At 40.6% G+C, this 23,421-nt stretch overlaps 2 protein-coding genes and 1 non-coding gene across 5 annotated transcripts in view; 1 reads left to right on the top strand and 2 right to left on the bottom strand.

Annotated features, from left to right (window-relative positions):
- Positions 1–1,477, top strand: part of BMP6 (bone morphogenetic protein 6) — an 85,848-nt gene extending 84,371 nt beyond the window's left edge. Inside the window, exon 7 of the mRNA XM_015275997.4 lies at positions 15–1,477. Within this exon, the coding sequence (XP_015131483.1) occupies positions 15–164 (150 nt within the window). The 3' untranslated portion in view covers positions 165–1,477. The remainder of the gene's footprint in view (positions 1–14) is intronic.
- On the bottom strand, positions 1,339–22,110 carry TXNDC5 (thioredoxin domain containing 5). Of its 3 annotated transcripts, none has more exons than NM_001006374.2 (10): positions 21,878–22,110; positions 17,675–17,824; positions 16,528–16,633; positions 15,239–15,335; positions 13,173–13,288; positions 11,101–11,187; positions 9,443–9,583; positions 6,948–7,033; positions 3,671–3,800; positions 1,339–3,056 (listed from the first exon to the last, which is right to left on the bottom strand). In NM_001006374.2, exons 1-10 carry the CDS (start codon positions 22,084–22,086, stop codon positions 2,934–2,936), a joined length of 1,245 nt encoding a protein of 414 aa, NP_001006374.2. In that variant the 5' UTR covers positions 22,087–22,110; the 3' UTR covers positions 1,339–2,933. The 3 variants fall into 3 exon arrangements, with proteins under 3 accessions (NP_001006374.2, XP_015131374.2, XP_015131375.1); XM_015275888.4 differs by having other exon boundaries at positions 6,948–7,030; XM_015275889.3 differs by lacking the exon at positions 21,878–22,110 and adding an exon at positions 21,690–21,789.
- Positions 13,434–13,539, bottom strand: MIR6571 (microRNA 6571). Its single transcript, NR_105438.2, has one exon. It is a non-coding gene; the product is annotated as a microRNA 6571 (primary transcript).
- Positions 22,111–23,421: the final 1,311 nt, after the last annotated feature.

The raw sequence follows: 23,421 nt of genomic DNA, 5'->3' as shown, positions 1-23,421 counted from the left end.
CTTTTCGACAACAGGTTCATCTTATGAATCCTGATTACGTTCCCAAACCATGCTGTGCACCTACCAAACTAAATGCCATATCAGTTCTTTATTTCGATGATAATTCTAATGTAATCTTGAAGAAATACAGGAATATGGTAGTAAGAGCCTGTGGATGTCACTGACAAAGTCTTCACGTGGACTCTGTGGTTCTACCATGAACTTCCATGCTACCTTCCATACTTTCATGAACTACCTGACATTGGGAAAAAAAAAAATAAGGTTGATGATTCACCTTTCAAATCACCATTTATGTGCCTTGTGTGAGGAAAGGGCTTGTGGAACCACACGCTGTGGCATGAGCAAAGAGCTGGAATTCTTAAAATGCGACCCTATGCTGCAGTGGCCGCTCAGCTCTGCAGCGCCGGAGCTCGCAAAGCAGCAATATGCCTGCACACGTGCTTACTTGGCTGGGATGGTCTTAATCTCACCTAGCAGCTTGGCCTTATCAGTTGCTTGGATGTGTGCTACAGTTTAAGCAGATGGACATCCAACACCTGAAACCAGTGGGGTTTTTGAGGGGAGAGGGTTGCTACAGAAAGCAGTTACTACATCAGACTTAGAATATACCATGTGTACAATAGTAATATGAAATTTCTAAGGGTAGGAATTGCCTTTTGCCTATAAAGACCAGCTGTTACACCTCTCCTGTTTGTTTCCTCTGAAACCTGTCATGATAGTACGCATCTTAAATTGTGCCAAAGCAAATCTTTTGGGTCCCTTGGTCTACGAGCACAGTTTAAATCTGATGCTGCAAGTGTAAGATGGCTTGGCTGCACCCTGTGTTAGAAATGTTAGACTAGCATGAACTTGGACCGTGGCTGGTCTTTCCTGGTCAGCGTTTAACTGTGAGTAGCGTAACTTCACCTACTTGTTCTTACACGACTTCCTTCCACTCCCTGAGTGGAGCTGCCTCATCTTACTACCACTTGCCCAGGAAGGAAGTCTGGACACTTCTCCAGCTGTAACTCAGACGTAAAAGTTTAGGGGCCATTCGTTCTCTAGTTGGACAATTTATTTACAGGAAGACAAAAGGTCAGCAACTTACTTATTCAAATATTTGGCCAGCCTTTCCCCTTCAACTCACGCAACTAACTAACTGGTATAAAGGATACATTCATACAGTAGCCACGGTTTGTCTAGCAGAAGCTAACAGCAAATTGTTTCGATCAATATTAAACTTGTATTAAATGCACTTACCTCTGATTCTTGCATTTAAAAGGCTTCTTGTAAATACAAGCTATAATTTATTGCACTTTTCACTGTATATTCATTGTGCTGTATCATTTATAGAAAGACTGCTTTTTAAAAAAGTTTTTATTTAGAAAAATCTCAGTGTAAACAATTGTATCACTTCGATTTTATACAAGAAACTCATGAGATTGTGCTTCACTAGAAAGTTGTTAAAAACATGATAATAAAGGCTTCCTTTAAGGCAGAAGTATGTACATTGATCTAACACATCTGCCAGTACAACACTTAGCTTCCACTGTGGATTTTTCACCCTTGCACATTTTTAGATTGAACAGAACCAAAAGGTTCTTGACAGACAGTGAAGTCCCAGGAGCTATCCACTGATTTCCAAGTTCATTACTGTTTTGCTTTTTTTAAAAATGAAAACAAACCTACTCCATATGATGGATAAAATCAGCATTTTGACAGATTAGTCAAATTAGCCTGTAGTCCGTCATACTTATTCCATGAGTTTCTGTGCACACACGGGATGGCAGAATTCAGTCCTTGGTTTGCTGCTGTCATTGTACTGTGACAGTACCTGCAGTGTACATTCTTTGGCTTTCAACTGTCAAACATGGAGCATCTTGTGCACCAAAGAATAGATCCGTATCATAATCCAAGGCAACACGGAGTGCATGGGCCTAACATTCAAACTTAGCGACACTTACTTACTCACACCTGGAAAAAAGGTTAAGGCTCAGGAAGAGTTGGGAACTATTTTAGACTACTGTTGAACAGCAGAGTGGAAAAATTACTTACATTGTACTACTTGTTCTCCAAGTGCTCTGACTAAGGAGCAGGTCAACACAAAGTCTGGATTCAGGTCAAGGTAGGAAATGCATGTAATCAGCTCTGAGGTCTAACTGATCGTTTAATATTAACGAAGTAGCTATAATAGAGCCAGTTCACTTTGACTCTATATAAAGTAGAGCATAGTTACTCCTCTGGAGCTAAAAAGAAGCAGTCTACAACAAAAAACATCCACCTGACACATACACTATGGCAACAGTAATGTTCAGGCACATGTTACAGTACCATTGCTTTCATTATGGCTAGACCTCCCACGCTGAGAGGATTAACAGGAAACAACCAGCTCATGGTGGCCTGGTATCTTCCAAATGTGTGTTTTCAGCATCCTGTGACTTTCCATTTCTTAAGCAGCAGCCATATTAAGACAAGCAGGTTGGAAGTACCGTTGTAGAGGCAGTAGTTATTTAATACAGCTGCAGCTTTTAGCTTTCTAGCAATAGCGTGCAGTTTGTAAGGATTGCTTTTTTTTAACCAAATCTAACCTGAAGACAAAAATATTCTGCTGGTGCCCTTAATTTGGTTTTCTTAATGTATTTTAGTCTGAATGGAAACCATTTACACTTCATTGCGGGAATGCAGAAATGTAGCAATACTACTAATACTGAAAATATTCTGTTTGCACAGTAACTACTTGTTAGTTTTCCTTCCCAAGTAGGGTATCTTGTCTTTAACACACACAGAGGGAAGATACCAATGTTCAGTACATTCCATTTCCTAAAAACAAACAAAAGAACAAAAAAATCCCAATTCCCACCCCACCCCCCAACATACTATTTGAAAATTAGCAATGACTTAAATCCCTCAACTACTGTACAGAGACAGCCAGGGACAGAGCATTGAGACTTTTATTACAATTCATCCCTTGCCTGACGCAAAACAAAGCTATGCAGTGATTCCAGATCTCTCGTTCCGTTGTGTTCACTGACTTTCTTTCCACCTCGGAAAAGCAGAAGCGTAGGGTATCCACGTACCTTCAAAAGACACACACACACACACAACAGTGAAACTTGTTACTGATCTCCAGACTCACTGGTATTTATCTGACTCTGAAAAGCTACCAAACCACTCTGAACAAATATAAGCCAATTTAATTAAAAAAAAGAAAAAGAAAAAAACCACAACAAAAAAGCACCAGAACTTTCACTGCCAACCTGCAATTTCTAAAAGTTGTTAAGTGGGAAAATACATGGTACTCTAGGCTCTTCCATCAGCAACTGGAATGCCCACTTTATCTTCCATTGTGCGGCCACCAGATCCACAAGCCAACCTTTATTTTCTAGGAAGAGAACATCTCAGTGGCTATACCACAGGACTACTGGTTTCAGAGGGCTGCTCGTTCTTAAAGTAGGGCCTCCTTCACCTTTATCCAGTAGTGAGAATGACCAAGTCTGAGCAAACTATCAATGAATGAAACTGTGCCATCAGGTGCATTTCTGGGCTACGTTTTTGTTTGTTTTTGCTAATGGAGAACACAATTGTGCCAATACCAGGCACTCATAACACAGCAGCCAGCTGGGCTGCATGCTGGAGCTTCTAGCTTTGCTACACAATACTATCCAATTCATCGCCGCTCTTTCACACTTACAGAAAATCTGTTGCAGACGTTACGTTCCACAGTGCAGTCTACTTCTGCTATTTTGACATCAGTCAAACCTGGAAATTGCTCTTTGGCAAGGCTCTCCCAAGTTGGAGCCAAGTTCTTACAGTGACCACACCTAGAAACAAAGAGAGAGATTTGTTTAGCAGATACACCTTCCCGTTTATCTCTGTCTTACTGCAATATCTGTAAGTTTAACAAGCTGCCTTTCCTATCCCCTAATGATTTAGGCCTCCAACTCCCTTGCACTTTATGTCTGTTAAATGAGCTAAGGAAACAAAAGGGAATGATATCTCTAAGTACAGCACTGAGGTAGTTTCATTCTCTTCTTCTGGAATGGTATTCTGGTTGTCAGCACTTCACAGAAGAAAACAAAACCAAATAAAGATGAGCACAGAGAATTTTTAAATGAAAAACACGATCACATAGATACGAATGTGTTTTGAATAAGATATAGGAGGTTTGCAGTACTAATTAAGTTTTTCAAACCATGAATTAATTAATAATAGTTCATCAGGTAGCATATGCCATTTACGTTTAGTCTAAATGGCCTGAGTTTAATTACCTAAATGAGATTTTAATTTCCCTACTGAGTTTCCTCCAGTTCCTAATTGCCTCCTCGAGTAAAGCAGCATCTCCTAGTGCTGGAAATTCAATTTTAATAGACACATTTCTCAGCACAGATTCTCTGTTTGAGAGACACGCTGGTAGTTGAATGCACTTTTCCATTTAGAGTGCATAAACTTCCTGGGAAGAACTTTACTTTGAAGTCTAACTACTATCACTGTGCTTTCAGGTACAGCCACAATGGAGTGGTGTGATAGTTAATAAGCTTCACTTAGCAGAAGGAATATCAGACCCTATTGTGATTTGCATTACATATAGAATAATTCCAGTAATATCATCAACAATACCAAAAAGCCTATTTCTACTTTATTCCCCTTATGTTCTAGAATAAGGGAATATATTCCCTCTGTAGTAACATGAGAATGCAGTCCACAGAGTACACACTGAAGGTCTAGTGTCAAAAGAGAAAATGATGCTGTAACATGGCAGGAATTACAGTGAAGTATTAATGCTGTTGATAGTTTGAACAGGGCTTGGCCAAGTTAATAACTTGAACTTCTTATTGCCTTCGAGAAGAACTCCCAAAGCACTTTAGATTTTAAGGCTGTGCTCATTCTTTTCTAACCAGCTGCACCTCAATTGGGTAATTAGAACAGCCCTTTAATTGCCCTGAAGCTAGAACTGGATTCACAAAAACAATGAAAGATGTCTCTGCTAAAAAGTTCATTTAATACAAGCCTACATATGTTTAAACGACCTTGTTAATGTACAACAGTATAAAGACATTTTTGACCATGCACAAAACCTACCAGAAACAGGATGATTTTTATGCTTATTATGCAAGTTAACATGAATATTTATCCAAAACTATCTGAAGGACAGAACTAGCAAGCAATATAACAGTGTTTGCTGAGCCCAGCCTAACTTAATTCACTTGGAAGAGAAAAATGTCATTTATAGGCAGTGCACCGTAACTGTATACATAAGCATGACTTTGAGAGCTAAAACTACATATCAGCTACATAAATATAAGCAGTATTTTCCTAAATGGTAGCTTTCTAAACTTTATAGCCAGGGAGAGCATACTGACTAAGAACATGATTCTTTCCAGCAACACCCCATCAGATTATCACAAGTTGGTTAAATTGCCATGCTATTAAGAAAACGTAAATACAAATCCTCAGTTGTTTTCAGTTATCTCTGATTTTTCTAGAAGATTCTCAGATGGCCAATTCCTACGTCTGCCAACAAGCTTTGGGTTCCAACTAGAATCTTTCTGCTCTGTGCACAGGTGTCGACTGAATACTGAATTTAACGAGTTCTGCTGGTGGCACAGTAGAACGGGCACAGAATCAATCTCAGTCTCCCACAGTGCACAGAAAGGATAAAGGAAGTGAAGAGAGAGCAGTAAACAGAGTTAACGTGAAGGTGTGTGGAGTGGGGGCTGTTTCTTAACACAGTGGTGTCAGACACATTCCCACATCCAAAAGCAGATCTAGACATAACACAGGCAGCAAATCATACTGCAGTAAAAAGGGTGACAACACTGGAAAAGACTGCATCATTTACACTACACAGAAATGAAACTTTCCCTAGTACTTCTTTCTTACAATCAGAAACACAGTCACACCTACTGGCAAAGCTAAGAGGCAATATTTTGATACTCCTGAGTACATCTTAAAATAGGTTGCATTTGCCTGTGTTGCTTTGCAATAGTTATGATCTACCGCCACAAATAAAAGATCTTTCTATATCCCTCAAGGAATGGCAGGTCTGAAATCAGAGATGCATTATCTTTCACACAGTGAAATTCAACTTAATTTCCTTATGTCCTCCCACACTGGGTTTCTTCTTCTTCATCCAGGAAATGGATGAGAAAGATAACAAACAAATTTCCTGAAATTCCATCAGACATGTATAGGGTAAAGTCCAAAAACCAGAGAGAGAAACTTAATAATTCTTTTAGTTTCAGAAAGGAAAATATTCTGTGCTTTTGTAATACAAATAGGGTCTTATCCCAGCTTGAATGCCAGGCTCTGCTGGACATGCCAGAGATGGCAGAGGCCAGATAGGAAGGACATCATTACTTTTTTTCCCCAATGCTTTCAACTCAGTGTGCACCTACACGATCTGCATCAATCATTTTTACCACAGGCTGCTGTAAGAATACATTACACGGAACATTTAATAAAGTGTTAAAGTTGTCACTTGTGCCAATTAGTTTCTTAATCAGATATTTGAAGAGTGACAACCCATTATCCAAAGCTCTACAGTCTGTACCAATTTTCAGGTGCTCAAGTAATGCTTCCCAGAAAGGCTGGTTGTGGCGCAGGGATCCCAATGGTTGGCACGTTCTCCTTTCTCAACCAGCACTGCTGATAGCCTTCCTTCAGCTTACCCTAATCAAGGCATAGGAGCATGCTAAGCCTGTGAAGAAAGCTTCACTCTTGTTGTTACCTGACATTAGCTGGAGGTTAACACGGTAAAGCCTCTCTATCAGCCTTTCCACAGAGAAGAATCCCAGGAAAGCTAAGAGACCAAATTTTTTGCTGCAACTCTTGCCAACGCACTCATTTTTCAGTTAATTTGCACTTTAGATCCAGACAACAAGTGCAGTACTACAGAGAACTCAAAGGCCTACAACAACTACCACCCAAATTAGAACAATAACTCTGAAAAGCAGATACAAACTTCTTACCATGGAGCATAGAATTTAATAAAGGTGATTCCCCTAGCAATGGTTTCATCAAAGTCCTTTTCAGAGAGGGACAGCACTGCAGCCTGCTAAAAAAGAAAAAAAGGAAAGTAAAATCATTTTTGTGTGTTTAACACTGGCCAAATGAGCATTTAGCTACCTGAGAGGAAAACTCAAACTGGGAAAAACAGTATTATTGATGGTTATGAACGGGATTAAAAGCAATATGCCTCACATTTACCCCTTAGCTGCTTTCCGTCCTTAGAAAGATCCGTATCTGAAGAAATAAAACATCCCCATTTTCAGGGGACTTTACCGACAGGCAAACTTACAAGTAATGGAAAGAAATCACCTTCATTTCAATATACTGTCATGTAAGCATTTCAAGAACAATGCTGAGAGCAGTTGGCATACAGCCTGCGATGGCCAATGGAGAGCTTGTTCCATGAGGAATTTATGGCATACCAGTGATGTCTTGACAGCTGATCTCCCTCTGCTATATATCCCCATGTTGCAGACACAGAGAAAGCTGTTACCAGAAACACATATCTGCCTGCCAGGAGAACATCACTACACCAGACTCACATGGATGCCATGAAGAATTTTTCCTCCTGATAACATCAGGAGCAGTGGCACAGGAGAGAAGGGAGGACTGCACGCTGCTTAAAGACAGCCTCACACATTGTATGAGAGCACAGAACCATAACTAACTGGATTTTTGTGTGACACCTTTACAGATGGGAGGGATTCAAAATAAATAAATGAGTGAATCTCATGCCTATAAAGGTTTCAAATTCAAATGAAAGCAAAACAAACACAAGAGCGCAGCTGCCAGGATTATCAATTCTGCAGTGAAAGCTTTATGAAGAGAAGCCAAAAAGAAACTTGAATGCAGACAATGACAGCATCTGTTGGTCACTCTGCCTTAACACATCTGGATCATTTTGAGTACTTTGGGTGAAGTGTGGCAGCACTGAAGTCTCACAGATATAAAAGTTCAACTTTTGTGAAAGGACTGACATGTAGTATGTCCATATAAGATAAGAACCCACACAGGGCTGGAACACAACATTGGCACACAGATTTGGAGTCAGAACTCATGGCTTTTGCTGCCTATGGTACCAGATGTGGCTGCTAGTCACAGACAGTGCTTCCTGGCTACACGGGCTAGAATACTGTAGACTGATGAGAAGAAAACCAGAACCAAGGTGTCTGAAGATGAACAACCAAGAAATGGTGGCAATACTGAGTTGAGATGTAAAGTTGCAAAGAAAAAGTTTAGTTCTACACTGCATCTACTATTACTTAGCCAAAAAAACCTGTCTCCCCACCATCTTTTCCCTTTTGCATGTACAGTGGTGCAGTCAAGGTGTAAGTGGGAATTTGCATCACATGTAGTTTATGTTATTTCTCTAAAAATAGAGTGAAGACCAATTACTTTCTGCATTGTACTAACACCAGCTTGTTAATGTCTTCCAAATATGAGGTCAATTAAAAAAAAAATGTTGAGGAAGATGAAAATTGCATCTCTTAACATTACTATTTGGAAGCCACCTTAAGCAAGATGAGCAACTCAACTGGAAGAAGTCAAATAGGAAAGGTAATATTCTCTTGTGAGAAGCTGCATATAAACTGTATTTACATTAATAATACAAACATTTTTTAATTATGTAAGTACAATCTACATCACAAAGAAGCGTAAATCGCCATCCCTTAATTTTTGGGCAGAATTGTGTTTTCCATGTTTGATGACGTGGAACGCTTAAAAATTGTCCCTAATTATTCTACCATACCAACTTTATGTTCAGCTGCAAGAAAAAATGGCAGATGAAATGCAGAAGTGATGAAAAAAGACAAAAAATTACATGACGTGAAGCACAGCTATGCAAAGATGATGGAGTTATTCCTGACAGTCCTTGGCAATATTCGTAACCCCTACAGCTGCTACAACCAGGATTAAAATAAGCCTCAAAACCCAAGGAGTTTTATTGCCACAGCACACACTGCCCTAACACATTTAAATCAATCTTTGTCATCTTTGCCTGTTTGTTGTTTCTGCAGATAGTCTGTAAGAATGGAAATGTGGCTTTTTTTCAGTGGCTCAGCACCGCATGCCATCTCCTAAGGTTCAAGTGAGAATCTTACAAGTGACATTCATCTCCCTAGCAACAAAGTATGCTGTCACACATACGGAGGTGCCAGCAGTTCAGCACACCAAACAAGACCACACTTACCACACTGTCTGAATCACTTATTGAGACCATTAAAATAAAAGGAGGTAGTTATTCATTACATTCTCTAATTCATCAGGTTAGTAAAAGTATCAGTAAGATTTATGGTCGGATTCCCGTCGCTAATTGCTGAAAAGAAAATTAAGAAAATACTTGGCCCAGCTTACATCTAGAAACTGTGGGTCTAACAGAGAGAGAAACACATGGAAAACTTGGACAGGCTGCTGAAACTTTGTTAATACGGTTGCAGAGTGCAGGAGCACCTACCTCAGCTTGGGTGGGTTCTGCAGGCGGCTGTGGGGCCTCTGTGGGTTTACTTGCTGGTGGTTCTTTCCCAGAGTTCTGTAGTTGGGAATCCACATATTCCTTCAAGGAATCAAAGTCCCTCTTCCCTTTGTACTGGTCACCCTACAATTATCAAATAGCTTGTGTGAGTGTGCATGAGTAGTTAACCTAGTACAGACATAGGTCACTCCAAAAGCAATGCGTCCTATTTATTTCCGTGGAAATGACAACAGCTATGAAGAGCACAATAATACCATTTGATACAGCTTCAAAACAACTACTATTGGCTCTTCATTTTCACCAGCGATGAACAGAGCCTGCATGCCACACTCATTAAAATCTGCACCAGCAGTGGTGACCCACTGGCACTGCTGCCACTACTGCAATGCCCTACCCACCAGCTCACTGTGCTACCTTCCGTTTCGTATCCATTATAGCAGGACGGGGTCAATCCACATTCATTCCTCACAGGGCTTCTGCTACCTCTAACCAACATGGGTGTTGTGATGCCAGTCAGTTATGACAGAATGGGTGACGGCATTATGGACAACAATGCTGGATGGCTGAACCACCCTCCTCTTCCTCCATGTTACTGAACAGTACAATACTGGCTAGAAGGACTTCAGAAATCTCTGTGTTTCATTATTGGAAAGCTGCTGTTCTTGTGGGTTTTTTTACTTTTAAATATATTGTATCAACCCACAAACAAACATGCAATGATGATGGCAGAAAGTCACCAGGGAACACCAACACTGCTAGTGGAGACAGGCCAGTTTAATGTCAAGAGAAATACATTGTTCAGACGAATGGCTGAGATTCATCTTAACCAAATACAATAGCAGTGATCCGAGCTCTTTCACTGCACCCTTTACTCACTGCTAAACTTCAATAATTATGAAGGATTAAAAAAAAAAAAAAGGTCTGGCTTTTGAAAAAAACACAGCTAACTTTTCAACACTGAGTCATTACAGTTCTGGCAAGTTATCTTGCCCTTTGTAGCCATGTTAAAAATAAAAACAAAGCAGTTGGAAAATCATTCTGGAGCACCAGCAGAACATTTCCTGTTCTTCAAACCAAATCCATGAACAGACCAGATTCTTACTAACTGAAAATGCTTCTAACCTTGGATGTGCCATTTTGTCCAATTCGAGCTCTCTCTCAGTTGCACATGATAAGCAACACTACAATTCATAGCATGTTTGCTGCTGTTCACATACACAGCATTTAAATACGCAGTATGTAAATATTTTACTTTCCCCAAACGTCAGAACATGGTACCCTTTGATACATACTGTGAAAATTGCATATATTTTTATTATTCCTATTTCATTTAGTGTTCTATAGGAGGTAGAGTGTTAAGACAAAGGGAAAATTCTCTCTCATAGTAGCACGCTTCAAGGTACTGCTTTCAGATTTATCAACACCGATCAGTTGTTTACAGAGAACACAGCAAAACATTCTAACTTTTAGCTGTGGATCCAGTATATCTCTTCTAGTACCAGTTTGAACCTGCAACATCTTTTGTGTCACAAGAGGACTTTCATATACGACCACTTGATCTTTCTTCCCAGGATCCAAGCGTAGCCCATGTATTATTCAGGACAAAAGAGTCTGCTCTTTTGCTGAGCTTGCAGACTCACCTTTTCACCATTCCTAAACCAGAGGAGTGTGGGATAGCCACGAACTTGATTTTCAGAGCAGACCTCATAATGCTGGGTACAGTCGACCTACATTTTGAGAAAAAATTACAAACCATTCAGTGCATAAAATAAACACACAATAAGCATCATAGCCTCCCTTACATTCAAAAATCCCAGAAAAATAGACAAACAGTCAATACATAGCTTGGCAAAAGCCAGTGCCAAGTATTTTCTTGAGAACAGTTATTTCTGCCTTCCAAATAGTGTTTTGGTTGTGTCATTGGGAGTTATTGGGAGCTATGTGTGTTTTTGCTTTGACTTCAAGAGGGACAATGGAGGGAGAGAGGGATAAAAAGGAGAAGTAGTAGCAAAGAACAATGGGAACTTAAGTTTTCTAGTAAAACAAATCCTTGGAATACTGACGTGCAAGAGCTTTTAAAAAATGGATAAGCCAATAAATCTTCACCTAAAAGTAAGATTACTCTTTAAAATCAGAAGACATGCCAACAGCTAGCAAGTTAACTGGACTCCAAAGGAAATTCCAAGTGCATAGCACCATTCAATTCTAATTTGTCATAAACCAGTCTATAAAGTTACCTGCTCATAATCTTTTCTGAAGCAAAGCAAACAGATAACTTAGGCACTTAAGTCTTTACTCTACACTCAGATTTTGAATTTTACATTAGAAATACTTTGACCCAGATCACTGATTGGTTCTAAATATTAAACACAACCATGCCAGCAGATAGCACTGCTGCTAAGACAGTATTTCCCCAGATTACACAAAGGTCATGGTTGAGCCTTCTTAGAAACAGCTGTATTTCCTTTTTAATTACGGACCTACAATCTTAGCCAACACATTTCAAATAGTTTCATAATGTGTACAGTTAAACTAAATTGACTAGGCTTCGAGACAAATCTTTGTGGCTTTATTAGAGAGCAAATATCAGTAACAGGGACAACTGTGAACACCACAGACAGCTGAATATGATTTCTGAAAATTTTTGCTTTATATTTCTCTGGATAACAGAATGGTAACTTCAAGAAGATAGTTAAGCTAAGCAATGATTTTATCAGGCATTCTGAGCTCTTGGAAGTAAATCAGCATTTACAAATTTGGTGCAAAGGGTATAAAGCAACATTCGTTTCTGATACTTTATTCTCAGAGGGGAGTGTATTTTATATCAACCTGGTCTCAAAAGTAGATACATGTCTTCTCTGGAGTTTAACCACGCTGATCTGCTCTCTGCATCTATGGCATTTCTGAATTAGCAATTATCAAAGCATTTCATAGGGAAAAAAACAAACAAAAGTCAAGTTCATCACCCCTAGTAACAGCTGAAAATACTGTGACAGCAGAGACATGAGATTGCTGGTTTCTTGCCCCTCTGAGGGACACGAAGCACTGCTAAGTGTCATGCAGTCATTCAGACCAGCGAACCTATCTGAAAGCTTAAGGATATGGAAGTTGAGCCCTGTCAGCTTTCCACTACTGACAAGTACAGGGAGATTCACATCATTAGCAACCTGAACTTAGGTATGGGTCAGCAAATAAAGCCAGTGACTAGAATTGCCAGACCACCTCCATACCTCTGCATAGAAGTCACTCCATGTACAAATATCAAGCTCCCATGGTAAATACACCACAGAATCTGGTTATCATCCCTAAGGGAAATAGTAAAGCAGGACAAGGTATCAGTTTTTAGGGTGGGAGACCCCCTGAAAACTTTAGAAAGCTCAATGGGGATAAACAGGAAAAATTTAAAAAGTATTTAGACTTATTCCCAAATCTCTCAGAAAAACAGGCAGGAGCATTCAATGTTTCTAACAAGTTCTTGCTTAAAATGAGGGAGTCCTGTTAATGGTAACTAAACAACCAGCTCTTCCAACATGAAGTAAAATACTGAATGTGCGAGAAGAAAATAACCATCATAAAATTAAAATAGGAACTATGACTATAAAGGGATTTAAGAGCTGTTATTTCCAAATCACAGAATAAACAGCACAACAGTTGACTGAAACACCTGTATGCACAAAACATCTTCAAATTAAGAAAAGAGTACATCACCTACCTTGCCAATCTTTACAGTTTCTGAATGTTCAAAGGCCAGAGCCAGCTGTTCCCAAGTTGGGGCCAAAGCCTTGCAGTGACCACACCAAGGGGCAAAGAATTTGATGAAGTGATTACCTTTGAAGTCAAAGACAAAGAAAAAGATTTAACTCTTTTGGAATTAATTTGGCTGCCATTAAAGGCTAGGTATTAATCTCTGTCTGCAAATTTATCATGGTATTTCCTGGGTTAAAGATAGGCAACACTGTGAATAAAAAGCCAGGGCAGAATATTTCAGCAATTAGGTTTTCAAAGCTGTATGCGGTCTCTCAGTGTTGCCAATTTCCCTGAAGATCCAAACAGCTTTACAACCTCAAGCCAACAAATGAGGTATTAGAACTATGGCACTTTTAACCTAACAGTTTTCTAAAATACCTAATTCTAGAAGTCAATCACTTGTCCTATTACAGAGTAGAAAGAACCAAGGCATATGTATTTATAACAGCATAAATCAAAGTATAAATTGGACTTCAACTTAAAGATTTCTAGCCAAACACAACTGCATTGTGTCCCTGAGCTAAGTAATTTTCTTCATTATATAACTCTATTTCTACCTTTCAAAAACTGCTGCCTTTGTAGAATTTCATGGTGTTTGATGAGGAGAGTCTCCCTACTGCCTCACACTAATGCATTGTTTAAAAGTATTGTCGTAATTGCAGATTACCAGAATATATACTTTCCTTTAATTAGGATTACTATTAATTCAAGTTGCTGCCTGCTCTTGCACACATCAAAGCAATGCTCTCTTAATACAAAATAAACATGAATTTAATTAAACAAACAAGCCAAAAAAAAAAATCAACAACTTAATTTGAAGGAAAAAGACAGTGATTGTGGGAAAGGTGTTTTTTTTTTTTTTTAATAGAACTGTAACCCTTTGAGGACCACTGTGGGGGCTAGAATTTGTAGAACTTCTGGTTCGGGGGTTTGCTCACAGAAGAACAGCAGCCTGGGCAGCCTGGTCTGGTGGTTGGTGACCCTGCACATAGCAGGGGAGTTGGAACTCGATGATCATTGTGGTCCTTTTCAACCCAGGCCATTCTATGATTCTATGAAGGAGTTCAGACAAGAGATACCACAAAATCACCAGGAAATGTAAGCTGCAAAAGTACATTAGTCTTAACTTGCCTATTCTGCATCAGGAATACCTTCAAAAATGGTTGACTAGCTCTGCTTTGATCAAGTAAAGACCATACTGAAATTTCTCATGAATTAATTAAGAACATACAGTCAAAAGCAGCTATTCGGTATCATTTAGTCTGTGATAGTAAAATTTGATTGAAAGAAAATAAATGCATCTTTTAGCCCTACAGCACAAAAAAGGTAGAGACTATTTTTAAGAACCAAAGTCAACCTTCCAAGTGGAACTCCTAAGCCTTCAGCTAAATTTAAGCACTGCTGAAGTCAAGAGAGGACAACAGCTTTACAGACCATCATAAAGCTGCTCGACTATCAGATATCACCGTGAGAATGCCTCCTCCAATGGTATATGAAAGCCAATGGACACATCTTAAAACATTCACACGTGCACTACATGTAACAACTGACAGAATCTGCTCAGACTCTCAAATTGTTTAGTACTTAGTGTTTCCCTGATGGCTGAGCGAAGATCTACTGTAATTTCCATGTAATTCCCTGTTAAGGCAGACATACAGGGAAATTTTATATTTCCTGCAGAAAATCCTCCTTTACACTTAACGTGTTTCTAATTCATTAATTGGTTTCTGTAGGAAGCTTTAGTGTCTGTTTCATTCATGTTATCACATGGGCACAGACTGTTAATTTAATCTGACCTTAACTCTAAAGCCTTCTGGTTGGAGTCCTGTTCTTATGCTTTCTATTGGTGTGCAAAGTGTACGTAATTAAACTACAGCATTTTTACACAGCATGTAGGTTCATCCTCTTTATTGAGGCATTACTGGAAAATTAAGTGGGAAGGAGGTACGTTAAGAACTAACATTTCTGTTTCACACTTCCCACTAGGTAAGTCTCTGTAAACAAGTATCTCATGCACGTGAAAGAGGTTACCTTCTGCTATGTGCGTCTTGAAATTGTCTGCTGAGAGTTCATACATTCCCTGCTTAGGTTCGGGGGCTTTTGGTGGTTCCACAGCAGATTCTGGATCCTATTCAAGAGAAAAGTTAATTTTTACCAGTCTCCAACAGTAAACACACAATATTTGGTTCCTGTACCATGCCATTCTATGGTAGTGCCTGAAAATTTACATTCCTAAAGCTATCTCCCAATTTAGCTTGATATTTGAAAGCAAAACGTGAAAAAGACTACCACACAGACAAGAGCTGTCACCATTATTGGAAAAACAGCCTTCACTGATGCTGTAGTATTGCCACAGTGCACAGTAATTGCCATATATTTATACACTTAGTTCATGTAACTCTCTATCTTCAAGTCTGCCACCAAACCAGTATCAATGGTATCTTGGCTATTTAAAAATATGTAATGAAAAAGCAATTTTTGGCTGCTGTAGTGCAGGAAAGAGGAACCTAGTGGTCCCATGAAGGCAGCAAGAGCAGAAGAGCAAATATTTTACCAGTAATCTGCAGCAAACACACCGGCACTTAGCAAAAGCAAAAAGCTATTTCAAGATACCAGGTTAGACTGGGAAAGAATAATTTAAGAACCACAAAGTACCTTTCATGAATTAGTTAAGCATTTAATGTAAAGTCATTAAAAATATCACTGTTTGTGTATAATCATTTTCTAATTGCGTTCAACATGTAGTTTTATCTTGATTAGCAACAGCAATTAAAAATTTAGTTTTAGGCAAGGTTTGTCTAATATATGGAAGTGCTAAACTCAACGGTTTTCCTAGAGATGATATTAGTTTAACTTATTTAACCAATTAGCTTAATCCTTTTCTGTAGACTGCAATGTTATCAGCTAATAATCGAGCTAAAGATAGCATCCCACATTGTTAAGAGGAAATTATGCCCAACATAAATGCAATTTATCGTGTATTATAGATAAATCACTTTTCTTACTCCAGAGACATTATAGCCTAAAGGTGTTAAATGAATTGACATAAAGAATTCAATCTTCAAATATCAAAACGCTAAACATTAAGAACTGCACTATGTAAATTCCTGTAGTTTTAAATACAGGAACAAAAGGTAGCTCATAGGATATCAGATTTAATTATTATTCTAACTTATGTGGAAGCTGCTCCACATCGTTATTCTCACCTGACTTTTATTCTCAGGAGCAGACTTCCTGCCAGAGAGCGAAACCTAACCTATAGATAGATCAGCAAGTCTGCAGAAGGAAATATTTCCTTTTCCTATTCCCTTTTCACTTACAGATGGTTCCCCATTCAGTTTTTCCAACATCCAGTTTTCCAGCGCCTGGAAGTCTCTAGGGCCTTGGTACTTCAGAGGTTCTTGTCCTGGTTTAAGCAGCTTTAAGCTAAAGGATTAAAACGTAGAAAAGAGTGAAGTAAAAATCTACACATGTGAAACATTCCAAGGAAGTTAAGACGCTTTGCTAATTCACAGCTATTCTGCTTAGGCTGCAGCAACAGGCTCTCTTGATTATTCCTAATTATTCATTTCAACATCACACATCTCCCTCAACTTGAAGGGCAACATCTAGAACTTAGAACACCTTTTTCATTCCCGTATTAATTTTTACAGGGGATTTAAAAAACAGACAGTTTTTTTTTTTATTTAGATGTTTTCCTTTCTCTTCTCGTTCCACCAGTTGGAAAAAAATGAACATATGAAAGTGTTGAAAAGCAACACAATGCAAGTGATATTACGTATCCCAAGATGATAATAGATAACCATTCAATTCTTCCTTTCTCAGAGTCTCTGCCATTCTTTCTATTTTATAAGGAACGGTGCCACAATATAAACTATACAAACATACAAATGCAATCAGTGTTTGCTTCTGGGGATGCTAAAATAAAGTTGTAAAATTCATTCTTTCTTGGTATTTCTAGTGGAACTAAGCCACAGATTGCCCTTAAGGACAATTCCTATTTCAATGAGGACTTGGCTATTTATAACTCTCAGCTTCTAATCAGTGGCACTCATCTGCATCAAAGCAAGTGTAGCCACGGGTTTATGTCAAGTTCGGTCTGTTGCTGAGGTCAGCAGTAACACTAGACAAAGCGAGCCCAGGGAAGGAAACTGAAAAACATGGGCTGTGGAAGGTGCTTGAGAACAGGGTACTATGAGAGAAAAGAGGACAATTCTGGCCTTTATTTAAACAGTCATTTCCAAGACATAAAACAGTTTCTTCGGAAGAAAGAAGAGTAAGAGTAGCATATATCACATCATACTTGGCAAGACAGTAAAAAGGATTAAATGGAATATAAGAGATTCACGGGGCTACAGAGAAAACTACCAAAACACAGAGCTTAGAAGTTAAGCTTCAACAAGTTGGCAGAAGATCATGGAAAACTAAAACAGAAAGACACAGGACCAGATCTCCTTTTATACTTACGTAGGGTATCCTCGGACGCCAAACTCAGAGCACAGAGGAGTGTCTGCAGTACAATCCACTTTAACAACATAGACCTGTGGGTTTTCCATGTTGTTGTATTTATCACCCAGATCATTCCAAGTTGGCTGGAGACGCTGGCAATGCCCACACCTGCAACAGCATGAACAAAATATTTCCTTATAGTTGCTCTCTTTAGAAGAGAATGAATCTTTGGAAAAGCCATACACAGAATAATCAGAGATGTTGATACATTTAGAAATAGTTAAGTTGGAACTCTTCATTACTCAAACACTGCTACAGTAAGTAACAGTGAATAGTATCATGTACTGTGTGACAACATTGCAAATGCCTTGTAAAAACTGTCAAGAGAAAGCCCATTGAGCACCCTCTGAACCTAGTGATGCTATTAAGAAAAGCACTGTGCATTTCCCAGCTGCCTAGAATTAAAATCACACGAGGCTGACCAGCTTTCTCTACTCTCCAACATTTCGAAATACTGTGTCTTTTAAGCAGCAGGAAAGAAGTCCTTCCAGAAGGATTTCCATTTCTCTTTCAGGGCTGCTTTTGCCAGTCCTTCAGTACATGTAGAAATACGTCACTGGATTAACCAAAAACTTTTCAACCAGTATGAAAGCTGTTTTTGCCCTTGACATGACCTGCAAGGTCAACTTTTAAACAACTAAAATGGTGTTAGGACGTCAGAGGAAACAGTTTCTTATTCTCTTCAGATCTCCCATTTAAAACAATTTCACTCATACAATTGGCTGAGTCCACTCATAGAAAACCAGGTTCATACCTTTCCAGCTTCCCTGATACCATTAAGACAAAAAAAACCCAAAAACCTCACCATCTTTCAATCTTGGTAAGATTCTGTTGCAGTTGGTCACGCTCGGTAACATATATTCCCACCACACAGACAAATATAACCTCATTCTGAATTATAATGGTGAAGGAATACAATGAGCTATTACTAAACTTAAATATTCCTTAAATATTTAACTTCAGACTGAACACTCTCAACCAACCCTTCATGGAGCTCCAAGAGGAGGACTTGGTATTCTCAGTGAATACTGACTGATGTTCAATAACTGAGCATGGAAATCTATGAAAGGCAATCTCAAGTAATTCACACTCTTTTTCAAGTACACAAAAAAGCTGCCTTATTCACATTTAACACCATGAACTCTGCTCTACACAGTTCACCATTCCCTTCCTTCTTCAGATTACATGAGCTGAAATTGAAAAAAAAAACAAGAAAAAGACTCATGTCTGAATCAGAAACAAACTAGTTAGCCATTCTTGGTTATCATAAAAATTCAGTTTATAGTTAAAGAAGTAAAAGGCAAGACAGTCTCTGAAATACTTCCTTCAAGAATGCCTAAGACGTAAGTAGAGACTATATAAAACCTGAGAGCTCAAAACCAAAGACAGCAAGCCTGTATAACATCATGCATCTCTCTTAGTCTCCTGAACCTACACAGTTATCACTTCCCATTTTATATCAGAGGGACTGGAAGAGAAGAGCAGCCAGCAGGGATGGTAGAGACCTGGCAATCAACAAGCAGCCCTGCCTTTCCTTCCCTACATAACCTCTGTTTACAAAGATAAATCAATATGCAGAAGAGATGCTACAGAAAAGATTCAGATTGCTGAGAACAAAACAAAACAAAAGTCCTTCTTCTTGTACACTACTAACATCGGGACATAAGGAGAGAACTTTTTTTTGTAAGAGTCTGTGGATAGGTTGCTCATTTTAACTCTAAGCAATGTGGGCCCCAAGTGCTTGTGCCTGGAGTTTATTATACTGTGGCAGTATCTATGGAATACCACGCATGCTGCTTTACCTCACACTGATAGATCAACGCTCCTCTTACAGTATTGGGGCTTCTCCCCTGGAAGACCTGATGGTGGACTTCCTAGACTAGGAGTAGCTAGTGAGGAACAAAGATGTTTTTGGATGTCAACAGTACATCCAGTGTTCTGCACTTAGCTAGGGTAACTCCACAGTGAGACATGATGCAAATCATCATCTAACTTAAAAACACCCACATGCCCTAGGTTAGGTAGGTATAATGGTGCAAGCATCTTAGGACCAGCCCGCTCTGGATAAAAGACTCCAGCCGAGATCAATTCCAGTCAAGAGATTTCAATACAACCACAACAAACTCTGGCAATCCAGCATGCTAATGCTTCAGCTCGGTAGACTTCCAAAATATGCTAAAAGATCACAGTGGTCAAAATAAAGCAATGAAAACTACTCATCTCAGAGTCCTTCCAGCTAAGGAATCAGGGTAGGCACACAACTGGCTAGGCCAAAATTTTAAGCTATTTAGTACCACCGAGAATCAAACCTGTTCAAGTGTGGATACCAACGAGAATAAGCTGATGATCAAAAGTCTTAAACATCTGATGGCAAACGACCAAACAACCTGGAGTAAGGCCCATGGCAATGTTTGTTTGAAGAATTCTGCAGAAAATATGTTGTTCAGACTGCCATCTGATCCTACTGATGATAAAACTACTGGTGTACATAAGCATCTCTCTCAAGCATTTGTATGTTTCCCTGTTCTCCTCTCTTCCCCTTTAACATAAAACCTGGACCTGTTGCTGCCTGTCAGGAGTCAGAAGTCCAGACCAAGGGAGTTGAGACCCAGGAATCTGGATTAGGCATGTTAAGCACGAGAGTAACGTTCAGAGAAGCTGCAGCAAATCTGGGAAAGGACACAGCTTCCTCACACTCATGTTGGGCAGAGATCCTCAGCCCTCCCAAGGGCACAGAGTGGTCCAAGTTTGCAAGGCCAGAGCTCTCTCTGATGCACAATGAGGATGTGAAGCATATGCTAGACTCTGCAGTGGCCATTTTGGCATTGGGTCTCCTACAGCAGCGATCCAAGACAAAAGTCCATATGGCTTCAGAGATGCCTGTGAAATAGTCAGTTGAAGCTTGAGGAGATGCAGATATTACCTCCTGAGTGCTCTGCATAGCAATTTCTTTGACCTTATTCTCAAAGGTTCTTCACCAGCAAGTTGAGCTTCTTCCGTTTTGTAACTTTCAGAGAGCAAAGGAAGACATCTGCTCTTTCAAGCTTTTGCTTAACATCTCTATATGTCATAAACAAGTTGATGGCAGTAACAACAACAACAAAACCAAAGCAACTCTTCATTTTGTAGAGGAAATACTTCTCTAGCTTTAATTTCAAACAGTATCATGATATACATGTGCCTCAATGGCACCAGGTGCCAAAAGGTTAGCTTTGGACCAAAATGTGCCTATTGAGAAGACATCGTCCCATTAACTTTATCTCAACCAAAGAAAACTTCGGGAGAAAAAAAAACAACCCTGAAAACAAAACTTGCAATAGCACTACTGGATAAGTCAGATATGGATAAAAAAGGGGGAGAGCGAAGCAGAAAAGGAGAACAAGAGCAATTACTGGAGAGGCCCAGAGATGAGAACTACTGTCCCATTGACTGGTTATGTCCATCAAAGTCCTGTTCTCTCTCACTCACGCTCTCCCAACTATTCTCGTGTTAAACATGCCAGTTTAGAACAAGAATCCAGCAGATGTCTTGCAGATGTGGTAGCTCCCCAGCTCTGCTAATACTACCTGTGGCCTTGGGGACTATCATTTATACTGCTTGAAGGCTTTGGTTTCAATTACTTTTGCAGCAAACTTATCCTCACATTTCCAACAGCAAAGAGGATGAAACTTCTTCAAGAAAGTATCTACAGGGCCGGGGACGCAGGGACGTGAAAGCCAGCAAACCCTCAATTTCGTTAATACAACAAAAGCTCTCAGTCTGCGTGCAAAGCTCCTGCAGGCTGCTTGCACGGGTCCCCCGTCCCACCGCCCTGACAGGGCTGCTCTGCGCCGTCCCCATTCAGCCCAGCCCACCCCAGCTGCCTCCCCTCGGCGGAGGTCCCATTTTAGGGCCGGAGGTCTCATTTCGGGTGCCGCGATTCGCACCAGGCTTCACCCCCTCCCCGGCCCGGCCCTCTGCAGCCGCCATTTACCACGTGTGCCGCCCCTCGCCCCGCGAAAGGCTGACAGAGCGACCCCGCGGCCTCCCCGCCACGCCGACCCGGCCCGGCCGCCTCCAGGCGCCACGTCAACGGGGGAAGAGGCGGGCTGGGAGATGCCGCGCAGGGCCAGGCCGAGCCGTGCCGTGCCGTGCCTGCCCGTCCGGCGCTCCGATACCCACCACGGGGCGAAGAACATGACGAAGTGCGGGGCGGCGGCGGCGCCGTGCCGCAGCATCTCGGCGCTGTAGAGGTGCCGCGCGTGCGGGTCCGCCTCCGGCTCCTCGCCCGGCTCCGGCTCGGCCTGCATCGACCCTCCGCAAAGCACGGGGCCGAGCGCGGCCCAGGCGAGCAGGCGGCACCAGGCCGGGCCGGAGCGCAGCGAAGCCATGGTAGCGACGAGGCAGCGAGCGGCGGAAAGCCCCAGGCGGCCGCCGCCTCCCTCCCTGCCCTCCCGCCTGCCTCCCCGCCCGCCGCCAGCCCCCGCCCCCTGTGCTGCCCGCCCCGCAGCCCCACACCGCAGCCCTTCGCTCCGACTGCGGGCTGAGCGGGGCGGTCAAGTGAGTGAAGAGGGAAGCGTATGCGAGGGCCGTCGCTAAAGCTCACAGGAATCGCAGAGAGGGTTAAAAAATGAAAGCTATGTATAATTTTATCTCAAACGTTCAAATTACCTTTGAAAGATATGACCTCTTCCAAAAATCTTTATAAGTGAAACGATTGCAAAATACTGATACTATATTTACCACCAAGCTTAAAAAAAAAAAAAAGAAAAAAAAAAAAAGCCAGTGGGGATAGTCCAGCACACTAGAATCGTTATAGAATCATAGAATGGCCTGGGTTGAAAAGGACCACAGTGATCATCCAGTTTCAACCCCCCTGCTACTTGCAGCGTTGCCAACCACCAGACCAGGCTGCCCAGAGCCACATCCAGCCTGGCCTTGAATGCCTCCAGGGATGGGGCATCCACAACCTTCTTGGACAACCTGTTCCGGTGTGTCACCACCTCCTGTGTGAAAAACTTCCTCCTAATATCCAACCTAAATCTCCCCTGTCTCAGTTTAAAACCATTCCCCTTTGTCCTATTGCTATCCACCCTCGTAAACAGCCGTTCCCCCTCCTGTTTATATGCTCCCTTCAAGTACTGGAAGGCCACAATGTGGTCTCCCTGGAACCTTCTCTTAGGTAGTCACCTGCACCAGGTTAAGTACAAATCTAGCTTTGTAACAGTAACTTTTTCTTCAAACAAGTTTATCTTTCCTTATTTCTGCGCTAACCAAGTTCACTGACTGAATAATCATTAATTCAAAAAGGGGGGGAAAAGAATGGAGAAATATAGATTATCCCCCCTCTTTAGCATATGAAAAAGTACCAACGAAACCCCTTAAGCAAAAATAGCAATACAGAGAGGGTGGGAATGAGTAATTCTAAGACTTTGAAGAGCCGTGTCCCGATACCAACAGGTGAGCTCTCCAACCACAGACAGCACCTTCTCAAGCTATTTTTCATGCAGGGGTATTTTTGTTCTGTTTCACTCTGTACATCTAGCATATCTAAAAGTAGGCTTTTTCATTAAATTAAACGTCTCTGTGACCTTAATTAAATAATAGATTGCTGAAAAGCCATTTTAAAATCACTTTTTAATAAATTTGCAAATCCCCCTCAGTGCGATCAGATACAGATCGCATAAAAATGACAGAAATAAATACAGTATTACTTTCAGATGTAG

The sequence above is a fragment of the Gallus gallus genome, chromosome 2, assembly GCF_016699485.2.
Source record: "Gallus gallus isolate bGalGal1 chromosome 2, bGalGal1.mat.broiler.GRCg7b, whole genome shotgun sequence".
Classification (NCBI taxonomy): domain Eukaryota; kingdom Metazoa; phylum Chordata; class Aves; order Galliformes; family Phasianidae; genus Gallus; species Gallus gallus.
This window is presented reverse-complemented; position numbering and strand designations above follow the sequence as displayed.